General features: G+C 45.8%; 1 protein-coding gene across 1 annotated transcript in view; it reads right to left on the reverse strand.

The window, feature by feature from the left end:
• LOC131402698 (adhesion G protein-coupled receptor E1-like) overlaps window positions 1-10493 on the reverse strand; it is a 19854-nt gene extending 9361 nt beyond the window's left edge. The window contains exons 1-4 of the mRNA XM_058537293.1: window positions 10487-10493; window positions 9019-9051; window positions 2593-2739; window positions 63-218 (exon numbers count right to left, since the gene is read on the reverse strand). Coding sequence (XP_058393276.1) covers window positions 63-218; window positions 2593-2739; window positions 9019-9051; window positions 10487-10493 — 343 coding nt within the window. The remainder of the gene's footprint in view (window positions 1-62; window positions 219-2592; window positions 2740-9018; window positions 9052-10486) is intronic.
• Window positions 10494-25696: the final 15203 nt, after the last annotated feature.

Raw genomic sequence — 25696 nt, forward strand, 5'->3', positions numbered from 1 at the left:
ATGTACCCAACTCAGTGATAGCTTTCCACCAAAGACCATGCCTGAGATCCTGAGAGCATTACCTGTACAGGCGAAACGACCTGGCTTTCCAGGGTTCCAGTTGTTTCCAGTAGGAGAAGAAAAACCGCGCAAACAGCTGCACTTGTACCTGCCTGGCAGGTTTTTGCAGATTGAGTTGTGACCACATTGTAGGGGATTTTGAGAACACTCATCTATATCTGGATAGAGAAAGAGTCAGAGTTACAAAGTTGCTTCATCTTGTGCTACCGATTGTATTTTCCAAAGATGGTTGAAATGTTTCCCTCCCATAAGCCCTTCTTTCAGTGAGACCTTGGTACTCCATCCATAAGCAGTGGGGTCTATATTCCCTCCCCTTGAATCTGAGCATGCTTGTGACTATGGTGGAAGTGACACCAGGTCATAAAAATACCATGCTGAGTCAGAAGAATGTCATGATAGGTCGTAGAAATATAATGTAATTCCTTCTTCTCTTGAGATGCTCATTCTTGGAAATCAGCTGCCATACTTTGAGGAAGCCCAACCAGCCATGAAAATGCAGCTCACATGGGGCAGAACTAAGACATCCAGCCCATAGCCCTGGGGGAGCAGCCAGTCAACAGCCAGCACCACCTCGCCAGCCTTGTGAGTAGACCCTCTTCAAAGTGGATCCTCTAGCCTCCAGTTGAGGCTCAACTGACACTGTATGGAAGAGAGACAAGCCATCCTCTCCAAACTCAGCCCTAATAGCAGATTCATTCATGAGCAAAATAAATGATTGTTGTTTGCAACTAAGTTTGCCGGTGGCCTGTTACCCAACAATACATAGGTTCAACACCTTGCAAAGCCAATTCTAGGAATTTACTTCCTGAAGCACTCACAGAATTGTGCAGTCATGGTACCATCGTGGGGGGCCCTCCCCTAATTTCCTTCAGCCCTGCTCTGCCAAGTCACCCCAAATAAACACTTGCTATGTACTTGTCATGCAAGCACACCTTCAAGACAAGTCTCCTATAGCTCGCTCCCCATCATTGCACCTCTCCTAGAGAGATATCTGGAGCTGCCACTGTACATCAACATAAGATCACAGGGACGTTCATTCAGCTTCGTTTCAAGTTGTAAAACATTAGAAAAACCTAAGTGCCTGTCAATAGAAGGATGATTGGAGTTGACTAAAGATTAAAGTTTGTGTTACTGCATTCAACAAATATCTATTTAACTTACAATGTATCAGGTACCATGCTGGAGGTCAAAGACATACAGTGGACAAAATCGTTGCTATAGTATCCATCACTTTCTAGATGGGGAACATTGATTTCACATCAAATTTAAACACCAGGGCCCACCAGCACTACTGAGCTGACTGAATAACCCATGAACTGTAGCTCAAAGATAAAGAAGGACATTTGGGGCTCCTTGGAAACCACAGTGATAGAAATGCATTCTCTTCTTCAGAGCTCAACAAACTACATCCCATAGGTCAAATCCGGCCCATCACTTGTTCGTGTAAATAAAGTTTTATTGGCACACAGCCACATCCATTCATTTTTGTATCATCTATGGCTGCTTTTGCACCACAACTGGAGCACTGAGTAGTCATGACAGAGATCATAAGCCTTGCAGTCTCCAAAATATTTACTTTCTGTTCCCTTACAGAAAATTTTGCCAACGTCTGGTCTTATTCAGAGGCATAATCAGATCTTTACTATCAAGAGAATAAGGGTCTAAATATAAGGAATGCAGACAAAGAACTTAGCTCTTTCTGGGAATTATGTCAGTTTATATTATTTACGTTAATATAGCCCTGATACTGCACATGTGCCTAGCACACTGCATACATTGTTGCATTTAATCTTCCCAACTATCCTGTGAGATACATACTTTTATACACCCATTTTACAGATGGAAACATTGAGGTTTAGAGTGATTAAACATGCTTCCCCAACACCCCTTAACTAGAGTGTGGCAACTAAGCCACGTGTTTGAGAGACCCTCAGTAAAGTCAGAAAGACCTGGGTTTGAATCCTAGTTCAACTGCATGACCCTAAACAAATCACTTCAGCTCTCCAAGCCTCAGATTTCTCATCTGGACATTGGAGATCATCACAATGCTTACAGTCAATTTTATGTGACGATGCACATAAAGCCTTTCTCACGCAGGCTGGCACTCAATAAATGTTAAAAATTCTTATTATCTACTGGAGAGGTGACTGAAGGCACACCCCAAAAATGAAATCAGTGATTATTTCTGGATGTTGACAGATAGTAGGATTTTTATTTTCATTTTCATCCTAGTGCTAGCCTCTAACCATTGGAAATTTTTGTGACCAGGAATAATTCTCATGATGAAAGAAAGAAAGAAAAAGAGAGAGAGAGAGAGAAATGAAGAATGAAAAGAAAGAAAGAGAGAAAGAGGGGGGGGGAGGGAGGGAGGAAGGAAGGAAGGAAGGAAGGAAGGAAGGAAGGAAGGGAGAGAGAGAGGCAGGGAGGGATGGAGGAAATCATATTTGGGGAAAAAACAAAAAGCACCCACATCTACTACCCAGCTAGCTTCTATTTGATTTTCCTACCACCTTTGAGGGGGTATGAACTCACCTTTGCATTCCACACCTGAGCCCCTGAACTCTGTCTCTCCGGTGCTGGACAGGAAGCCTTGTTTGCAAGTGCAGTAGTAACTTTTTGGAGTGTCAGTGCAGGTTGCATAAGCTGGGCAGATGGTGGTATTCACACACTCATTCGTTTCTGGGCAGCACAGAAGGAAGAGTTCGGGTTAGTGCACCAGAGCGGGGCTGCAAGGGAAGCCAGCGTTCGAGAGTAAAGGCGACCGTTGTGGGTTGAATTGTGTCCTTCAAAAAGATATGTTGAGGCCCTAAACCTGGTCCCTGAGAATGTGACCTTATTTGGAAATAGGGTCCTTGTAGATGCAATTAAGATGTAAGTTAATGTGGGATCATGCTGGAGAAGGATGGTCCCTTAATCTGATATAATTAGTGTCCTTATGAGAAGAGGAGAAGAGGCACAGACAGGCTTGGGGAGAACACCATGTGATACCAGAGGCAGAGATGGGAGTGATGCATCTACAAGTCAAGAGACACCGAGAATTGCTGGCAACACCAGAAGCTGAGAGAGACACAGAGCAGATTCTCTCCTAGAGCCTTCAGAGAAAGCACGGCCCTGCTGACACCTTAATTTCAGACCTCTGGCCTCCAGAACTGTGAGAGAACAAATTTCTGTTGTCTTAAGCCACATGGTTTGTGATAACTTGTTACAGCAGCCCTAGGAAACTGGTTAGTCAAGGATCTTACAGACCCTAGACTTTGCCACTCAAAGTGTGGTCCGTGGGTGGGCAGCATCAGCATCGCCTGGCATTTTGATGGAAACAGAAAACCCCAGGCCCTGCCCCAGATCTACTGAATGAGAATCTGCATTTTAGCAAGATCCTCAGGTGATGTGTGTGCACAGGAAGTGTGAGAAGTACTGATCTGGACTCTTGCTTCTCCAAGTGTGGTCCGCAGACCAGCAGCATCTGCCTCACCTGGGATCCCCGAGAGACCTTGGAAAATCAGGTGCTGATTCAGCTGGTCTGGGGGACCTGAGTCTCTGCATTTCTAACAAGCCTGTGACTGATGCTGATGATGCCAGTCCATGGACCACTCTGTGAGCATCAGAGCTCCAGACAGAAGAGTATGCGAGTCAAAGCTGCAGCCTTTGGAGCAAGGACCACCTGGGTTAAAGCTCCCACAGGAAACATCAAAGCAGGGAGTGGTGGCTACTCCCCCACACCCATCTCCCCCTCTTCCTTTTATTAAAATGACCACCCATTTAAGCTTCAATCCCAGCTTCTCTTGCAGCTACGTGTGGCCATGTGGCTAAGTTCCAGCCAATGGAAATGAGCAGAAGTGATATGTGCACCTTTTGGCCACACCCTTAAGAAGAAGGAGCATGGTCTTCACTTCTCCTTTCCCTTTCACCTGGGCTGGAACATGGACAGAATGAGGTGATCTGTCCATAACCGTGGGGATGATGCTTTGGAAAACCTCCACACCGAGGGACGGAGAAACAATAAGATGGAAGGCACCTGGGAGCTGAGAAGATCTCAGACGAGGTAGCCCTGTCACCTTGTTCCATCCTCAAAGTGGAGATTTATGAGAGGGTGAAGAATAAACTTCTAAGAGATAAACATTTTAAGTTGTTGTCATTTGGTTTCTATGGAAACAGTCAAAACTACATCCTAGCCACCCCAGCCCTGGGACAAGTGAAGTTCACATCTCTGTACCTCCGTTTACTTCTTTGGCCCTCAACTCATGTCCAGTGAGTTCCCAAGCCCCATTGATTCTTCCTCCCAAATATTCGACATCTACCCACATCTCTCCATTTCCATGGCTATGCTTGGTACAGATCTTCCCCTGGATGCTGCATCCCCTACATCCCCTACAGCCCCTACACCCTCCACTGTTCCCTGCAATCATTTCTGAATGCAAATCTGATCACACACCCCCACCCCTGCCTACAACACTCCCTGTTGCACTCAGAATGAAAATGCAAGTTACTTAATATGACCTGGAAAGTCCCCAGTGACCAGACCGAACCACATCTCTCTTCACTCTCCATTTCTAGCCTCCCCAGCACAGGGCCTTTGCACATGCTGTTCTGTTTTCCTCTGCTTTGCCTGGCCAGCTCCTATTCATTCTCCAGTTCTTGCTTAAATGTCACTTCCTCCAAGAAGCCTTCCCTGACTCCCCCATAGCTCCCTGTGCTCTCTGTTTATGGCACTTATCAAAATTATAATTGGTGGATTATTTGAGTGGTTAGCTTTTTAGTGATCATCTCCTCTACTACACTGTGAGTTCCAGGAGGACAAAGCCACAGGTGGGGGCAGGCTTCCAGGTGCTAGGGAAGGGACTCACTTGACACTATCATTTCTGTGTTTGGCAGAATAATGGCCCCCCCAAAGATGACCACGTCCAAATCCCTGGAACCTGCAAATATGCTATGCTACATGGCACAGGGATATTAAGGTTGCAGATGGAATTAAGACTGTTAATCAGCTGACCCTGAGATGGAGAGATTAGCCTGGGTTATCCAGGTGGGACCAACATAATCACAAGCATCTTCATAAGAGAAAGGTGAAACCAGGAGAGACAGAGTCAGAGTGAAGCAATGTGAGAAAAACTTGACCAGCCCCTGTTGGTTCTGGAGATGGAAGAAGAGGGACACGAATAAAGGGATACAGTTGGCTTCTAGAAGCCAGAAAAGGCAAGAAAACAGATTCTCCCCTAGAACTTCCAGCGAGGAATGCAGCCCTGCTGACACCTGGATTTCAGCCCAGTGGGACCCGTTTCAAACTTCTGACCTCCAGAACTGTAAGAATACGCTTCTGTTCTTTCAAGCCACCAAGTTTTCGGTGACTTGTTACAGCAGCAATAGGAAACTAATACAACTTCCATTATATGGATGTGGAAAACTGAGGCTCAGAGAGGTTAAGTAACTTGCCCAAGGGCACACAGCCGGTGAATGGCAGCATCAGGCCGGTGAAAACCCTAAGTGCATGATTTTCATTACTTCTACACGACAAGAGGTAGGTCTGGCTGGAAATGGAGTAAATTTTCAGGCAATATCTAAGATAATTCTACATAAAAACTTTTGTAATTGGTTGTTTAAAGTTTCTCTCCCTGATTGACTGTGAGCCCCCAGAAGAGATGTGTGACCATCTTACTTACTACTGCATCCCAAGTGCATAGAATAGCGCCTGGTGCATAGTCGGTGCTCAATGATAAAGACCTCACTGAGAAGGTAACATTTGAGCAAAGATCTGAAGGAGGTGAGTGAGCTATGAAGCTAATTAAAGCAGAGGAAACAGCAAGTGCAAAGGCCCATTGGCAGGACCACACCTTGTGACTTTGGGGAACTACAAGGAGGCCGATGTCGTTGGAGTACAGTGGATAAATGGAGAGTGGGAGGAGGTGACATAGCAAGATCATGCAGGATCTGCTGGACCACTGTAAGACTTCAGCATTTTATCAGAGCAAAAGGGGAGCATGGGAGAGTTTTGAGCAGAGGAAGGACAGAGCATGACTTTAACGTGATCCTTCTGGCCATTGGTTGGAAGATGCACTGTAGAGGGACAGAGGCCGGATGACCAGGGAGGAGGTGACCACACTTGTCGAGGCGAGCGATGATGGTGGATACAACCCAGGTGGGAGCTATGGAAAGCTAGGATTCTGGATTTATTTTGAAGGTAACGTTAACAGGATTTGCCAGTGGATGGGATGTGGGGCGTGAAATAAATAGAGGGGCACAGCGAGAATGCCAGCATCAATTGGTAGGATAGGACATCATAGGAAAACTCTTTATAAAGTGCCATGAAAACGTAAGAGATAGGGCCAGCCCTGTGGCTTAGCGGTTAAGTGGGCGCGCTCCGCTGCTGGCGGCCCGGGTTCGGATCCCGGGCGCACACCGACGCACCACTTCTCCGGCCATGCTGAGGCCGCATCCCACATACAGCAACTAGAAGGATGTGCAGCTATGACATACAACTATCTACTGGGGCTTTAAGGGAAAAAAATAAATAAATAAAATCTTAAAAAAAAAAAAAACGTAAGAGATGGATTATCATTATTAGGGTCTTGAGACCCAAGCTCTTTGCTCCCTACAGCATGATTTGTTTATTTCCCTTCCCTGCATGATGCCTCAGATAACATCTTGCTTCTCATTTCCAGCTTCCTCTTTCAGCTACGAAGGCAACATTTCTCTTTGCAGACTTCCGGCACGTTATCACTTGTGGTCTCTCAACTCTGAGCTTCCCATTACTCACAACTCAAATCCACCCCAAACCAGACTAGCAACCCAGTCATGTCTGACTGGGCACTTGTCAACCTCTCCAGCTCGTCTCCTATCCTGTCCCATCAGCCATGCTCACTTTCACTCAGTTCTCCAAATTCCTTCCAGTCTCAGCCCGCAGATCTTGAGACTTGCCAGCCTCCATAATTGTGTGAGCCAATTCTCTATAATGAATCTTTACGTATGTGTGTGTGTGTGTATACAGATATATAGATATCCATCCTATTAGTTCTGTTTCTCTGAACAACCCTGACAAATACAAACACCTACTATACACCAGGCCCTATTCTAGGCACTGTGGATTCAGCGGCGGAACAAGACACACAAAATTCTCCACCTTCACAGAGCTGATAATCTGGAGATGTGGGGGTGAGGGATACAATGTCAAAAATAGAGAGGTCACTAAGAAGACGACACATGAGCTAAAACATAGAGAAGGTGAGGGAGGGAGCCACGTGTATATGTAGGGCAAGAGCTTTCCGGGCAGAAGGAACTGCGTGTGCAAAGACCCTGGGACAGGACTGTGCCTGGCATGTTGGAGGAAGAGTGAGGAGGCCCGCGTGGCTAGAGCAGAGGAAGCGAAGGGGAGAGAGGGAGGAGGGGAGGGCAGGAAGGGGATAGGGGAAGATTGTGCAGGGCCTTGTGAGCCACGAGGAGGACTTGAGAGTTTACCCAGAGGGAGGTGGGAGCCCTGAAGGGCTGTGGGCCGAGGAGGGATGGCCCCTGACTCTGGGGTTCACAGGTGCCCTCTGGCCGCTCTTGGAAGGGCAAGGAGTGGGGATACCAGGGCACAGGCCACTTCAACACCCCAACTGAGACACACACATGATCTTCAAAACAATTTAATGGTCATTTAACTGACCTAAGCAGAAAATGAGACTCAGAGAGACAAAGGAACTTATTAAAATACAAATAGAGCTTTCATTTCCTAAGTGACTTCCGTGCACCAGGCCCCTTCCATGCATTTTCTGCAGTCCCCACTGTAATGCGTCAAGGTAGTTGACCAAGTCATCCTGGCTTTCCCAGGATTTTCCTGTTGTTAGCCCTCAAAGTCCAAATTCCTGGGATCCGCCCCCCCCATCCCAGTCTGGGGCAAGTCAGGATGGTCAGTCACCCTGCTTCAAGGTAAACGTTACAACTCCATTTTACAAATGTGGAAACGGATGCCCAAGAGAGTTCCTGTAGCCTGCCCCAGGCCACACCACAAGTGAGAACGCAAGAGGAGAGCAAAGTAGAGGGGATGAGTGCAGGGAGGGAGTCCAGGGGACCCGCCATGGTCCTGGCTCTGCCCCTCACTGGCTCCCAGCTTCAGCCCAGCCGCAGCCCAGCCACTAACAACCAGATAATACGCGTTTCTCCAAGGAGGAGGAGGAGGAACAGAAGGAGGAGAGGAGGAGGGGGAGGAGGGGAAGAAGGGGAGGGGGAGGCTGAGGGGGTGGGGGAGGAGCGGAGGAGAAGGAGGAGGCAGAGGAGCAGGAGGAGAAGGAGGGGAAGGAGGGAGGAGTGGGAGGAGGGGGGAGGAGGAGGGGGAAGAAAAGGGAGAAGGAGGGGAGGAGGGAGAAGAGGAGGAGGGGGGAAGAGGAGGACGAGAGGCAAGAGGAGTGGAAGAAGAGGAAGGGGGAGAGGGAGGAGGGAAGAGGGGAGGAAGGAAGGGGGGGAGGGAGGAGGGGAGGGAGGAGGAGGGGGAAGGAGGAGGAGGGGAGGAGGGGAGGGAGGAGGAGGGGAGGGAGGAGGAGGGGAGAGACAAGGAGGGGGAGGGAGGGGGGGAGGGAGGAGGAGAGGGAGGAGGAGGGGAGGGAGGAGAAGGGGGAGTGTTAACATAATGGAGCGCTTACCATGTTCCACGTACCACTCTAAGCACTGCCCGTACACATCTCATTTAATCCTCATCAAAACCCTGTGGAATTAACTCCTCTTACCCTCATTTTCAAGGAAACTGAAGTCGTGGGGAATTTATTGAAATGCCTGAGGTCCCCAAGGCAATGAGCACCAGAACCAAGATTTGAACCCAGGAAGAGTGACTCCAGAGCCCCCCTCTTAGCAACTCCACATGGAGGGGAGTCCTCACAACTATCCCATTAGGTAGGGGTCGTCCCAATACCCACTAATCAGATGATGACACCGAGAGATGGAAGTGCTTGCCCAAGGCCTGATTGCCTTCAATCTGGGGGAGTTTCTTACCAAAAGCCGTCCCTGTCAGATTCAGCAGCCGACCTGCAAGCAGAGGACAGAGAAGTGATTAGCTGCCTTGGAGATCTGGCCATGAACCACCCTCTCACCCAGCCAGGCTCTGTATTTCCCTGGGGGCCAAGGTCACGGTGGCAAGTTCTGGAAGCAGGCGTTGGTATGTGATGAAGAAAACCCAGTCTCTTCCTGGAGATTTACCTGCATCAGCTCATGAGTTCTTCACACCTTGCCAGGTGAGACAGGTGGGACAGTAGCCACTCTTGGCACCACCCCCATCCCCTGTACCAGGTTGGCACACTCGTCTGACAGCTGTTTCACTGCTCCAGAAGCGATGACAGACAGATGCAGGAGTGTAACAGCGCAGCCATCCCCTTGCCTCTGAGCAGGTGAACGTCTCTGGTGCAATTCACACTCTAGAGCTCTGGCGGGATGGGCTGTGGCTAAGCCTTTCCTGAAATGCCTTCTGAGTGGCTAGTTTCTCCCCCTGCCCTATCCTGCTTCCCTCACTCCTGCAAGTGTCTGCAAGTGCCTCCTGAGAGCCCTCTCTTCATGAATTACTCACACCAGAATCCTCATCTCAGGCTCTGCTTCGACGGAAACTAACCAAAAGCAGATGGTAATCCTTATTTTTGTTTCTTTTGTTTTTATCTTTTTTTAAGAAGGTAATAATTGCTTGTTGTAAAAAAAATTCGAACAATGCAGAAGTGTATAAAATTAAAAGTGAAGGTCTCCCCGTCCCCCATCCTCATACCCAGAGGTAACAATTGTCAAAAGCTTGAGTGAATCCTTCAAGGCTGGGTCCTATTCACAACTCAACTGTGCAAATATACTATCAAATAGAAATGAATTTATAAATTCACACAATTTTCTTAACACAAATAGGATCATGCAATCTACAATCTGCTGTGCTCTCTAATACAGTAGCTACTATTTACACTTAAATCTATTAAAATTAAATAAAATGAAACATGCCATTCCTCAGTATATCAGCCATTTTTCAGCTACTCAATAACCACATGTGACTAGTGGCTGCTGTGGATCTAGAACATTCCATCATCATGGAAAGTTCTGTTGGACAGCTCTGTTCTATTTCTACTTGCTTTTTCACTCAACAGTATGTCTTGCAAACCAAGAGGAGCAAAATTTGTCAGGCATTGAAGCTGTACAATGGGCACATGGGTGTTTGTTATACTGTCTTCGCTGCCTCTGAGTGTTTAAATATTTCTATAATAGAAATTTAAGAAAATAATACATTTTGGGCAACTTTCCATGTCAGTCCATATAGACCTAACTCATGCTTTTTAACAGCTGCATAGTATTCCATTGTATCCATGAGCTATAGCTGCGCCAGAAATAGCTAGGTAGCCAAAGATCAAACAAAAACTCCACACTCCCCTTTCCGTGGTGTGGAATTGTCACTAGGAGGCAGCCGCCCAACCATGGACTACATTTCCCAGCTCACCTTGCATCCAGGTATGGTCATGTGACCGTGAGCAGAAGTGACATGTGTCACGGCCTAGGCCAGGCCTAGGCTTTTATCAAGTGGGTGTGCCTTCTCCACTGTTTCTTTCCCCTTCTGCCACTGTCTGCAGAAGACTCTGAGACCCTAGCTTGGCTGAGCCCCAATACAGAAGGATCTGGGTCCCTGAATCATCCCATGGAGGAAAGCCACTCACTAGCCAGAAATATCTGCGTTGGACTCTTAAACAAACAAGAATTAAATTTCTTTTTATTAAGCCACTGACTGTTTTGGGTTTATTTGTTACAGTAGCTGGAGTTACTCTAACAAACACAACAATTTACCCAATCAGTCCCTGAGTGTAAGCAAACATTTAGTTTATTCCAGGTTGTTACCAGGATAGTATTAACATGCCCATTCTTGAGTATATAGCAAGGTATCTCTGTATGTTATATGACTATCTCTTTGGAGTAAATTTCTGGATGAGCGGTTGCTGTGTCAAGTGTATGTCCGTTTTTATAACATTTTATTAAGTGTAATATATATAGAAAAGTGCAAGTATCATAAGTGTACACTTGGATGAACTCTCACAAAGTTAACACACCTGTGTTTATGCATTTTTAATCCTGATAGTACAGAATTTTCTCAAACGTTAAGCCTTTTGAATTCCCATTTATAAATTCCTTGTACAACCCTCTACCATACATTTCTCACACTCTCTATGTGGGGCACATATTCTTCATTTATCCATCTAACTTGCCCACACTCTGCCAGGCTTGGACTGGGTCCCAGAGCTATGGAGATTAATACAATCTCTTTCTCACCAAGCAAAGGCTTTCTGGGCTCAGGTTTATTAAAAAATTTTATTAAAGATTTTTTATTATTTAAAAAACAATAGTTTTTTTAAATCAAGGATGACTTTTTTGGGCATATATTGATGTAATTTTCTCTTTTCCACTTATAGGGATGTGAACCTCCCCACCCCAGCTCAAACCCATCCTGCCAAAAGATTTCATCTCATTCAGGAAAATTTAAGATGTCTTAGCTGCAGACACACAATGACAGCCAAAGGTAACGTTCAGATTTTCATTATCAAATTGGGTTTTGGGGTTCCCAAGAAGACAATAGTCTTGAAAGCAAAGCCTTACAAGATGCATATATTTTGGGAGTCTAATGTACAAAATGGTAACTATAGTTAACAATAGTGTACTATATACTTGAAAGTTGCTAAGAGTAGATCTTGAATGTTCTCACCACAAAAAAAAATGGTAATTATGTGAGGTGATGAAGGTGTTAGCTAATGTTATGGTGGTAACCATTGTGCAATATATAAGTGTATCAAATCAACATGTTGCATGCCTTACATTTGCACAATGTTATATCTCAATTCTATGTCAATAAATGTTTTTTTCAATAGCCAGGCTTGGAGGACTGGAAGATAGAGATTTCATTAAGCTGTGGTGTAGAGAGGACTCAGGATATGATGTAAGGGAAATACCTATTATATAGGAAGGGTGAAAACTGAAGGAAGCTAAAAGAGAGCTAAGACGAAGAAGACTCACCAGGATTCCTGCTTCTCTGCCATCTCCCTTCAAGGCTAAATATAAGTGGTGATGGGTCACCTGAGAGATTTCCAGATAGGAGTGGGTGAATTTAGAGGCATCAAGGCTAAGGGTTAACTTCTCCCAACAAAAGCTTTCTTTCTGCTGTTGCCACATCCAACGCGGTGTGGGAGCCAAGGATTAGAACAAGCAGACGGAGAGAGCTGGTAGGTGACCCAAGAAAACTCTTATGGTTTCTGTAGCCTGGACATGGAAACCAGGAGCTACTGCATGGACCCCTTGGAGATGCTGAGCTTCTGAGAGGATTGATGGACAAGCAAGAACCAAGATGGGGCCATGCTCCATCTGTAGACAAAACACCGCACCTGGAGTCCACACTTCACAGCTACAAGATCCCATAAGCTGCCCCTATGCCAATACCCAGACACCATCTTGGGAGGAACAAGGGTAGGGTGAGAAATTTTGAAAGATTAAGTCTTCATACAATATAAACGGGGTTTCCCAAATAAGCTAAACCAAGAAACTGAGACACTGAGAACACTGAGAAAACTAACACTGTTTTCCTCCTCTATCCAGTAGGAGCTTATATGGAAGATGAGAATACTTAATGAAACATTAAAAAAATGCATTTTTTTCCACATTGAGTTGTAGTTTGAGTAAATTTCATGCCCATTCCCACCACGCTACCATTTATGAAGCTCTTATCACGCACACCAGGTGGTTTAGAAAGTTACCCCTTTTGACTCAAGCTTCACAACATCCCTGTGGGATAGGAACCTTGTTATCTGTACTTCATAGCTGAGGAAACTGAAGATCAGAGAGGCAATGTGACTTGCCTGAGGTCACACAGCAAGTCCAAGGCACAAAGGAAAGAGCCTGGAGTGGGAACCAGGAGACCTGGAAGTTATCCCTTGTTCTGCCACTAACTAGCTCTCAGCAAGTGACCAGCTGTCAGCCTCTGAACAAAAGAATCTCCTCTCCAGAAGACGTCCTCCCACCACATTGGACATATGGATTCTCTTGGACCAACTTACGCCATGCCACTGATTCCAGTGGGGTTAATGTGACTGTTTCACAGCTACATATACCACAACACCCTGTGTAGAAAGAAAAGAAAAATACCATGAAGCAGCAAGAAGCTTTTTGGGCTCAACCTTAAAAATTACTCCTGGCATGGCCTCAGGTTTGATGAGCTTACATGAGAGACCCAATTGAGTGAGAAACATACATTACTGCACATAATCTTCACAGCCACCATTCCTGCTTTTCTGCACTTTATTTTGGTTTTTCATTTTGATTGTATTCATTTTCTTCTCAATTACAAAAATAGCTCCAGCCAGTTTTCAAAGATGTACAATAAAACACGCATTCTCAAAAGGAATGACATCTCCCCCAAAAGGGCAAAACTTGGTTCTTTTGGGAAAGATGAAAAAAATCTTACTCTTTTATGTATAATACACATATAGATATACATATAATACACAAATAGATGTACAGTCTATCTGTGGTATTAAAATTTCATGAAATGGTAGGGCAATTAGTTTTTTTAAATATCTAAAAGGCAGTGTAGTCCTCCAGCATTTAGCTCTTCTCCAACATCATCATCATCATCATCATCATTATCCCTCACCACCGTCATCATCACTATCATTACCACCACCATCATCATCATCACCACCATCATCACCTTCATCACCACCACCATCATCATCTTCATCAGCACCACTGCCACCACCACCACTACCATCATCATCCTCTTCATCACCACCACCACCACCATCATCATCATCACCACCATCATCATCACCACCACCACCATCATCATCTTCATCATTACCATCACCATCACCACCACCACCACCACCACCACCATTATCATCACCCTCACCATCAACATCATCAAAGTCATCATCACTACTCTTTGCTGGTTGACTTCAGGGCATAACGAGGGGTGCTAATGGCTAATACCAGTGCTGACACCCCAAAGCAACAACTCTGCATTCCTGCATTTGGAGTCCATGACTTATCTGCTCCTTCTGATGAAGCCTTCCAGTCAACCAGTTCCACAGACCCAAACTCCCAACACTCCAACTCACCATCACTAACTGAAATTCTCTTGCTCATGAATTGTCTTAGAGGCAACCGAGTATCGTATTTAAGCATACCAAATCTGGCATCAAAATATGCGGGTTTAAAAATCTGGCTTCACCAATTACAGACCATGTGGCCTCAGGGAAGTTATTTAATATCATCATACCTAAGTTTCCTCCTTCATAAAATAGGAGAAACTCTACAACAGCAGAGGAAACCCACACTTGTCACTTAGAAAAGATCCCTCATTCTTAGATTTGAACCCATGACCCAAACTCACAAGACATGTCAAAGAAACCACAACATAGAAGATAAACAATACCAAGATAAACTGACGCCTAAAGAAGAAGCAATAAGAGGACAGACAGAAAGTCTCCATCTCATTGTTCTGATCTCAGCACAAATATCACCCCCTCAGAAATGTCTTTCCTGACTTCCGCCTTCAATGCAACACCCAGTCACACTCTATAACGACTTCTTTCATAGCACTTATTATTACCTGAAATGCTTTTGTTTATTATTTGGGGTAGCATAGTGTAGCGATAAAGCATACAGACTCTGGACCAGACTGCCTGGTTTTAAATCCTGGCTCCACCCCTTACCAGCTAAGTGGTCTTGGGCAAGATATTTAATCTCTTTTGCCTCAGTTTTCTCCTTTGTAAAATGGAGCTATTGATGACCCAATATCAGAGAAATTCTGTGGAGGTTGAATGCATTCTATATTTGAGGAACTTAGAATGATGGTAAGTGGGTGGTTGCTGTTACTGTTAGTGGATTCTTTTCCACCCACCCCCTCCCACTAGGATGTTAGCCCCACGAGAGTAGGAACCTCGTCTGTTTATTCACTTCTCTATCCTCACTACCTAGAACAGCTCCTGATACATAGTAGGTACTCAGGAAATACATGTCAAGTGAATGGCTATAAAGGAATTCTGCTCTGACGGATGGAATTCCCTGAGCTAGAGTGATTTTTGTCGACGGTCCCCCAATAAAGGTGTTTGCAGTGTCCAACCTACATTTATGACCTCTTGGCTGGACAGTCCATGGCCCTCCCTTTTTCCTACAGCCTGTTTCCAGCCCAGGCTTCCCCAAGTGCCCCATTCAGCCTCACACTCACCCCAGAAGAGGAGCAAGCTGAAGGTCCACATCGTGCTGCGTTTCTGTCACTCAAAGAGGGGAAACTTTTCTCTGTTCTCTGGGTTTTCAATTACAGAAAGTGTGGGAAGAGGGCAGGGGTGGAGCTGGAATTGCTCAACACTGAGAATATCATGACCCTTTTTGCTGAGTTGCTCCCACTAAATGAGGACAGGGTGGCAAACCCCTTATTTTCTCCTCTCATCACCGTGAAGAAAAATTGGTCTGGCTGCTGTGTCACCATGTTCTCTCTCTCCTTCCCTCCTGCTCTCTTTTTTCTTTCCCCACCAACATCTACCTCCCATCTCTCATCACTTTCCTCCATTGCACCCAATAATAAATGGGCTTCCACCCCTTGACCCCAATGAGGCAAGTCCCAACTCAAGGGTCTCTTCCCAGCCTGCTCCATAAAAATAAGCACCATAGCCATCATGTACCAGGCACTGTGTAGACACATTGCCAACAAAATTTAATTTCATCATCATGTCAACATCGTAAAGTAGGGATTCCCACCCCCACCTATTTTACCAAAAAATACAAAAGGAAACTGAGGCTTGGAGAAGAGATGTGACTTGTCCAAGATTACTTGGACCTGAAACTTGAACCCAGGACCCTCTGAATCCAAGGTCTAGAGTATAATCATTTCATCTGCCTTCAGCTCTCCGCTATATCTGATCATATCCATCATCACCACAATGCACAACAATACTCCCACCCCATTCCCAGCCCTCCAACCCAACCCAACACACACATGCACAATCTCATACATATGGAGGTTTAGTAATGCCTTAGTTGGGGTCCCCCAGAAGCAGATGCTGAGACAAGAATTCTGGTAAGAGTAGTTCATCAAGGAGGTACCCAAAAACTCCAGCTAGCTAGGGGGGGAAGTGAGATAGGGAAGGGAAAGAGCCCACAGTGGGTGTGTTATCAAGCAGGTTACATAGTGAGAAACTGGATCTTAATCTCCCTGGCACCTCTAGAAGGCAGCATAGACAGCACTTTTCAGAGTTATCCTAACTTAGGGGTGAAGGAACTGGGGTGTTTATCCACCAGCTCCTGTCACTCACAGATTGAGGCTCCAGAGTGTAACTCTCTTGATAACAAAATGCAGTGGCTGGCAGATATCAGTCTAGTGTGTCCTGAGGGGTTGAGGGTCACGGGGGTGGGCAGGCATCAAGAGTATCTGCTACAAGCTAAAAAGTGAGATGGAAAGACCAGGCCCAAGTTCTTGGGAAGAAAAGCCCCACTTGTCTTTGCATTCTCCCTTTTGATCTGTGCAAGGCAAGATACCCATCTTGGAGTTATGATCACTGAAGCAGATTCATCAAGGGACCCTGCCCCAGTGAGGCTGCAGTCAAGAGCCAGCATGAAAATGCAGCAAATTCCACCAAGAAGGAGGATAAACAGAGCTGTGTTGTGTTTGAGAAGCACTGGAGGGTAAAAGCAGGCTCTGGAACCAGCTTGCTGGGGGGTTCAAATCCCATTTCCACCACTTGCCAGTCATGTGTTGTCCTGGGCAACTTCTCAATCTCTCTATGCCTCAACATTCCCATCCATAAGATGGGCCCAGTAATGGTAGGATCTACTCCGTGTGGCTGACATGAACATCCGAGGAGTGGTCATATGTGATGTGCCTGGAACAGAGCCTGGCACACAGGAAATCTCCAAGCGTTGGCTATCACAGTGAGAGGGTCTGAGGTCAGACAGACCTGGGATCAAATGCTGACTCTGCAAGATATTCCCAAAGTGACCTTGGGAGATGACTTGCCTCTCTGGGCCTCAGTTTCTTCATCTGGAGAATAGGAATAACAATAGGTCCTGTCCCAAAGGATCGCTGTGGAAGGGATGCAGTAATGTCTGGTAACATTGCTACCTGGGAGGGGATGCTGGGACTTGCACTTTCTTCTATAATCCTTGTTCAATGCATCCAGGAGTGTGGACCCTAGAGGCAGAAAGACCAATGGGGTATCTTTAACAGATGTTCACAAATTCTTTGATACTCCTGCGTTCAAGAGGGGGAGCCTAATTCCTCTCTCCTTGAGTGTGAGCTAGATTTAGTGACTTGCTTCTAATGAACAGGAAAAGGAGGATGTGACATTGTGTGACATCTGAGACACCTGAGGTTGTAAGAGTCATTGTGGCTTCCTCCGTGCTCTCTCTTGCCAGGATCACTCACTGAGGTGAAGCCAGTCACCATGCTGTTATGACACTCAAGCAGCGCAGTGGCGAAGCCCCTGTGAGGAGGAACTGAGATCTCCAGCCATCTGTTTGACTGCCACCTCATTAGAGACCCCAATCTAGAACCACCGAGCTAGGCCACCTCCAGATACCTGACCCCGATACAGTATAAGAAAATAAAAATATGTTGTTTAAAGTTGTTAAGTTTTGGAGTAATTTGTTACACAGCAAGAAGTAACTAACACACTGAGAAGCAACGTTTCCCCATCAGTAAAATGACGATAATAACTTCATAAGGTTTGAGGTTTCATGTGATAAAATCAAAAAATCCTGCATTACAGATTAAATGCTCAAGAGTATTAGTTACTGTTGTCAATATCATTATCCCACTATGCCAAATGGCTACAGCTACTCATAGGAGGCATGGTACCAGCCACAATTGAATTGAAGAGGTCGCCAAAGATCATTTCATCCAGTATCTTCTGAAGTGGGTGAAAGGGTTGAGGCTTTATCCTCAGGACAATTTAAGGAGGTTCAGGAAGGGAGTAATGGGCAGGTTGGTGTTTTACAACACTTGTGCTGTGTAGAGTGGGTGTTGCACAGGATGTGGTCATGGGTGGGGAGACAGGGAGAAAGTGAGGCTGATCCAAGAGAGAGAAAAGAGTGGTGGTGGTCTGGTCTAGGACAGGGGCTGTGGAGATGGAGAGGAATTTGGGAAGTAGGAAGAGAATTGGGGTAACATCAGGATGTGGGTGGGGAGTCTGAGACAGAAGGAAGAGTTGACTTTTGGAGGTTACATTAAGGAATTGGAAGGTTTTCTGATCAAGCCCAGATTCCTCGTGGGGATGGGAATGGGATGAGGTGATGAATGAGTCTTCTGCTGCTGCCATAATGAATCACCACAAACTTAGAGTCTTGACACAACACAAATTTATTATGTCACAGGACTGGAAGTCAGAGTCCCACATGAGTCTTATGAGGCCGAAATCAAGACGGCAACTGGTCTGTGCTCCTTCTGGAAGCTCCAGAGGAGAATCCATTCCTTGCCTTTTCCAGCTTCTGGAAGCCACCTGCATTCTTTGGCTCAAGACCCCTTCCTCCAGCTTCAAAGCCAGCAGTGTAGCCTCCTCAAATCTCTCGCTTCAAATCTCTCTCTCTCTCTTCTTCTTCTACCTTTTCCTCTTTCTCTCTCTCACCCTCTCGAGAGATAGACAGATAGATAGATACACACATACATACATACATACATACATACATACGTACATATATAGATACATAAATACATAGAAACATAGATACATATATAGATACACAGACACATAGATCCCAATCTCTCTCTCTCTCTCTCTCTCCCCCTCCATCTCCTTCTCTTATTCTCTCTCTCTGACCCTTGTGCCTCCCTCTTAAAAGGACCCTTGTGATTACATTGGACCCGCCTGGATAATCCAGAAAAATCTCCCCATCTCAAGATCCTTCACTTAATCACATCTGCAAAGTCCCTTTTTCTGTGTAAGGTCATATATTCACAGATTCTAGGGATTAGGATGTGGGCAACTTGGGGTGGGGAACCACATTATTCTACCTACCACAGATGGGGTCTGGGGTCTTAGTGAGTGATTGAGCACACAAGATGCCATTCACCCTTCAAACCCAAAAGAGGTGACCAAGGCTATAATATCTGGACCACAGAGGTCCTGCAAGGATGAGGGAAGTCGTAAGGGGAGAAAAAGGGGAAAGATGGGATGGAGGAAATGAACCATTCTAGTCAAGCGATTGCAGAAACCTAACCCCTTGTGACTTTCCCAGCAAAGGGGAAATCTAAGGACACTCAAGATGGAAGAGGTCAGCCTGGAGGAGCCCCAGAGATGTCACTCACCCTCACACTGTGTGTGGGGGGCTCCAGGGAAGCCCTGCCCACCTTGACTATGCTCCTTCTGTGTTCTAAACCCTCCCATGGCTCCCTATTACCTTCAGGATGAAGTCCATGCTCATTAATATGGCACTCGAGACCCTCCCTCATCTTACACTGGTCTCCCCATCTAGCCTCCCCACTCCCCCAAAACCCCAGTCATCTTAAACTAATTGAAGCCCCCTGTAGCAGACACTGTTGATGCCTCCCTGTCCAGCCACCCTTGAGCAGCTGGTGCACCCATCCCCCAGCTTCCGGGGGTGTCGCCTGCTCACAGCTCACAGCTTCCGCTTCCCCAGAGGACTGCTTTCCAGTCCAGCAGCTGCACAAGCCCTCTGACCCAGCCCACAGCCAATAACTGGTGGTCACAGAAGTACAAAAAGCCAGCCCTCGCCCCAAGGTGAGATCAATTCGGTGGTGTTGTTCAGGCTACAGGGCTCCCCAGGGGATTAGGCTGAGGCTAGATTCCAACTGAGACCACCTCCTTGCTCAGCTCCTCCCTCTGTCCTACCCTGCTCCCCTCACTCCTCCTCTGCTAAATGTCCTCCCTCAATAAACCCAGTGCACAAGAATCCTCATGGCAGGGTCCAAGTACCCAGACCCCAACCAATGGCCAATTATGTTAATATTTTTCTGCACAGGTGATATTCAAAGTATAGGATTCCTGGTCTGGGCAGGGCACTGACCATACAGAATGGACACTGGCTATGAGCCTCAGACAAGATCCTAGGGGCCACCCCTGGTGCCAGCCACTAACTCATCAGTAGCTGGATTGGGGGATATCTTATGGTAAAGGCTAGATATGCAGCTGGACTGAAGTCGTGATTTACCAACTAGAATGGAAATATATCTATACACTTTTTTAAGTTTAAGATGTACAACGGGTTGATTTGATATATTTACATATTGTAACATGATTACCACTGCAGCATCAGTTAACATCTCCATCATGTCACATGATTATCAATCCTTTTTTGTGGTGAGAACATTTAAAATCTAGTCTCTTTGCAACATTAAAGTAAACAATACGGTGTTGTTGACTATAATCACTATGCTGTGCTTGAGATCCCAAGAACTTATTCATCTTATAACTGCAAGTTTGTACCCTTTGGACAACATCTCCCCATTGCACCAACACCCCAGCACCTGGAAACCACCATTCTACTCTCTGTTTTCACAAGTTCAGCTTTTCTTAGATTCCACCTATAAGTGAGGTCATACAGTACTTGTCTTTCTCTGTCTGACTTATCTCACTTAGCATAATGCCCTCAAGGTCCATCCATATTGTCACAAATGGCAGGATTTCCTTCTTTCTCATGGCTGAATAATATTCCATCATATATATGTCACATCTGCCTTATCCATTCTTCTGTTGACAGACAGGTTGTCCCCACATCTTGGCTATTGTGAATAATGATGCAATAAACATGGGGGTGCAGATATCTTTTCAATATCCTGTTCTCATTTCCTTTGCATATGTACCCAGAAGTTGGATTACTGGATCATATGGTATTTATCCAAGAGAAATAAAAACATACCTCCACAGAATGACTCACACACAAATGTTCACAGCAGCTTTATTCACAATTACTGAACACTGGAAAGAACCCAAACGTCCATTGATAGGTGATATATCTACACTATGAAGCGCTGACTTGCTCAATGATGTGGATGAATCTCTAAGACATTATGCTGAGGAAAAGAAATCTGACATAAAAGACACAAAAGAGTAAATGCTGGAATATTTCTGTACTAGTCAGGGTTCTCCAGAGAAACAAAACCAATAGAAGAGAGAGAGAGAGATCTTAAGGAATTGGCTCATGCAGTTGTGGGGGTTGGCAAGTCCAAAATCTGTAGGACAAGCCAGCAGGCTGGAGACTCAGGTGAGAGTTGATGCTCTAGTCTTGAGTCTGAAGGCCGGACACTCAGGCAGAATTTCTATATTTCTACATTACTGTCTGGAAGAAGAATTCCTTCCACTCTGGGAAACCTCAATCTTTGCTCTTAAGTCCTTCAACTGACTGGATGAGGCCCACCCACATTATGGAGGGCCATCTGGTTTTCTCAAAATCTACTGATTTAAGTGTTAATCACATCTGAAAGATACCTTCACGGCAAAACCTAGACTGGTGTTTGACCAAACAACTAGTCCCCACAGTCTAGCCAAACTGACACATAAAGTTAGCCATCACACAGTCCAACAATAGGAAATTTTAGAGGTTGCAAACCACATATAGGGGAGAGAGGAGGAACAAATCAATGGTGGCCTAGGGTGAAGCAGAGGGAGGGATGTATCAGAAAAAGCCTCGAGGAAAGTGAGGGGGATGATGGAGATGTTCTTTATCTTGATTGTGACAGAGGTTGTCAAAACACAGCAAATTTTACATTGTGAAAGGAAGCCGTGTGTTGTATGTGAATCATCCCTCCAAAAGTTGATAAGATTGGCTCCAAAATAAAGAGTGCCCACCATTCTGCCAAGTTATTTTATTGCCCATTCTATATAAAGGGACAAAATTATTTTATGCTATACAAAGGGACCAAAAGACATGAGTTTTGAGTTTCTCCAGAGAATCGCGGTCTCTTAAATTTGTTTTCATATGGGGCTTGATCTCATTTCACAAAGATAAATACATTTGACCTTAGAAAGCTAAGATACAACCTCTAGCTATACTTCCTTAAAAATCAAGATAAAACAATAAAAATGTGTACAGTTTCTATTTCCTAATTGCACACTGACTGATAAGAAATATTTCTTGGAAACCCCTTCCTTAGCAATAATTAGAGCTCGGCCACACTCTTTTCAATCTACATTGTGTGCTGTTCTGTGAATGTGTCACAATTTGCTTTCCCACCCCCTTGGAGCAGATTCCTGGTGTTTGCAAGCCCTGCTGGACACACACGCTCCCTCTGCAGATTACTGCAGAAACTCAGTTCCACGAATGCTCTTACTTATCATTCTATCTCAAAGGCAGAAGGAACAGCTAGAAGAACTGTCACCCTAGACCTTCAGACACTCCCAGAAGTAGAACCAGAGGAAGATGTGAAAGTGCAGAAGCTTGGAGAGGAAAATAATACATCATCACATTTGCTCCCCAAGCACAGGGCCCACGGGCCAGAATTTCAGGGAAGTGGATCTGCAAGAATCTAGAGAAGAAAAAACATGAGCCTCCAGGCCTAAGCCTCTGAGAAGGAAGAGGTTCTAGAAGGAGAGGGACGTCTGAAGGGTACAGCCCAAATCAGGGACAATAAATTCTGTGAGCTTAGAGGACTGGCTTTTCTGGCAGATAGCATGAGTTTCACAGTATTAGTTTGCTAGGGCTGCTGTAACAAAATATGACAGTCTACGTGGTTTAAACAACAGACATGTATCGTCTCACCGTGCTGGAGTCTGGAATTCTGAGATAAGGTGTCAGTGGGGTTGGTTTCTCCCGAGGCCTCTCTTCTTGGCTTACAGACGGTCACCTTCTCCCTGTGTCCTCATATGGTCTCCCTTCTGTGCATGTCTGTGTCCTAATCTCCTCTTCTTATGAGGACACCACTCATATTGGATTAGGACCCACCCTAATGACCTCATTTTACCTTAATCACCACTTTAAATGCCTTGTCTCCAAATGCAGTCACATTCTAAGGTCCCGGGGGGTTAGGGCGGCAACATACCAATTTGGGGAGACGCAATTCAGCCATAACATCCGCATTCCAGATCCAACCATGTAATATGTGACCTTAACAATTGACAGTCTCTTTGACCCTCAGTTTTCTCATCTACTAAAAAATATTTGTCTACTTCACACAGTTATCTTGAGGACTAAATGAAACAATGCACGGAAAGCATTTGGCAGAGTAGGATGTACACAGTAAATATCTATCAGCTACTATCACTATTACTATACACTGCATACAAATATGTACATATATTATTTTTACAGGATATTACAATGAGGCTCTCTCTTAATTTGTCTGCAGCCCGCAAATGTGGGAGAACATAATAAGAGGAAACAAGAGAGCATTAATATTTCATCCAAGCAGAGCTTGCAAAGGAGGTGACTAATAATGAACCTTCTGATTCCTTCGCCGAAGGTTCAGCAACTGTTTCTGTAAAGGGCCAGGTAGTAAATATTTTCAACTTTGCAAGCCATAGGGTCACTGTTGCAACTCCAGTGTTATAATGTGAAAGCAGCCATAGATGTTGTGAATGGATGTGGCTGGGTGCCAATAAAACTTTATCTGTGGACAACAAAATTTGAATTTCATACACTTCTCATGTGTCATGGAATATTATTTTTCTTTTGACTTTCTTTCACCATTTAAAAATGTAAAAACCATTCACAGAAGCACTATTCCCAATAGCCAAAAGGTAAACAGAGCCTAGATGTCTGTCAATGGATGAATGAATAATCAAAATGTGACATAGCTATATATTGGAATATTATGCAGCCATGGAAAGGAGTGAAGCAATCCACAAACAAAATACAGGAAGATTGGCAACAGATGTTAGCTCAGGGTGAATCTTCCTCAGAAAATGAAAAAATATATATATATATTTGTTAAATGCCCAATAATCTAAAACATTCTAGTTATTAGAAAATTAGTTAAAAGTCACAGCTGTTACCAACAGGTATCTGATTATCTCCAGACTTCATGCTCCTTATGCAGGGAGAATTGTAGTCCTGGATTTAGGAAGAGCCCTCAGGAGAGAGAGGCTTTCTGTTGTTTTCACTGCACTCCCTGCCCAGAGAATGAGATTTCCAATGAGACAGGTGAGTATATGCCTTACAGAGACTTTCTCTACCTCTCTGTTATGTCCGTTATTCATCCGAGGAAATATTCTGGATGAGAACTGCAGAGTTGAAATGCTTCCTTAGTCAATTTAGTAATTGACTATTATAACAGGCCACTCTCCTTCTTGAATTAAGTTCATGTATCCTAAATAAAAATCAAATCAGCATTCCAAATCCAGCTATATTTTATAAGAAGGCCATATCATGACTAAGCTTGGGTCATGCCATGTAATTCAGTACTCTAGTCCCTGAAAAGGGAGAAATAATAACCTCGATAACTGCAGAAAAGGACATTTAATTAAATTCAACACCATTCGTGTATTAAAAAATAAACAGCAACAACAAAAACAACTCTTACAAAATCAGGAATAGAAGGGAACTCTGTCAATCTCATAAAGAGTATTTACAGAGTCAAACTTTATGGTGCAGTGTTGAAATCAAGGATAAGAGAAGAACGTTCATTATCATTGCTACTACGAAACACACACTGGAGGCCCTGCTTAATGCAATATTGGCAGGAAATGATACAAAAGGAATGATTTATTGGAAAGGATGAAATAAAACTGACATTATCTTCAGCCGCTCCTCGGCTCAGCGGTTCGGGTTCGTCTCTCTCCGATTTCGCGGCCACAGTTCGGCTCTTTCCGTCTCTCCCCGCCAGGTCCCGGGCTCCGCCCACAGCCTGGTCCCGCCCACAGCCCCGCCTCTAGAGCTGGTTTCCACCCACAGCCCCGCCCCTAGACCTGGTCCCTGTCCCTGGTGCTGACCCAGCCCGCGGCCCGGCCTCACATTAACTCTAGAAACTAGACACCTCCCCCGAGGCTGGGGTGCGCGGCCCCGCCCTGCCCCGCCCCCTGCCCCGCCCCTCACGCCGCCTCAACCCGGAGCCCCCAAACGTCCGTCCTCCCCGAACTTCCCTCCTCCCAGAACGCCCGCCCGAGACCGGAAGCGGAAGTGCGGGCGGCGCCGTGGGTGGAGCGGGCGGTCTGCGCGGTGTGTCCAGTCTTCTCGGCGCGGACCGCATTCCCGTGGCCCTTCGGCCGAAGGGGCGAGGCGCGGTGAGTTGCGGGCGGTCCCGTCTCCGGTCGCGGTCGAGGGAGGGGCCTGGGCCGCGGGCAGCCCCCTCACGGCCCGGCGTCCCTCCGTCCCCCCGGAGCCCCGTGTCCCCCGGGCTGTTCGCTCAGGGCGCCCGAGGCTGCTGTTCCTCCCGGCTCCGGGCGCCGCCGGCCCCTCCTCAGAGTCTCCGTCACCGTCCTCCGTGTGATTTTGTCCCCAGGGGGCTTATCCGCCTCTGGAGGGTTAGACTGGAGTGAGGGTGTGGGAGTGTGTTCAAGAGAGCGTTTCAGACAGAGGGACCCGCATGAGGACACCCTTGAAGCAGAGAGCCTGGTGTGTCCATGAACTGAGAAGAGGGATGGCTGAGCCGAGTCAACACAGGGGGAGGGGTGTGAGCCACGCCGGCGAGGGGGGACAGGCAGGACCAGATCAGGGGTGACTTGGGATTCTGTTCTAAGACCAGTGGGAAGACTCTGGAGAGATGCGAGTAGAAGAATGATGTGAT

Source organism: Diceros bicornis, unplaced genomic scaffold, assembly GCF_020826845.1.
Source record: "Diceros bicornis minor isolate mBicDic1 unplaced genomic scaffold, mDicBic1.mat.cur scaffold_230_ctg1, whole genome shotgun sequence".
Lineage (NCBI taxonomy): Eukaryota > Metazoa > Chordata > Mammalia > Perissodactyla > Rhinocerotidae > Diceros > Diceros bicornis.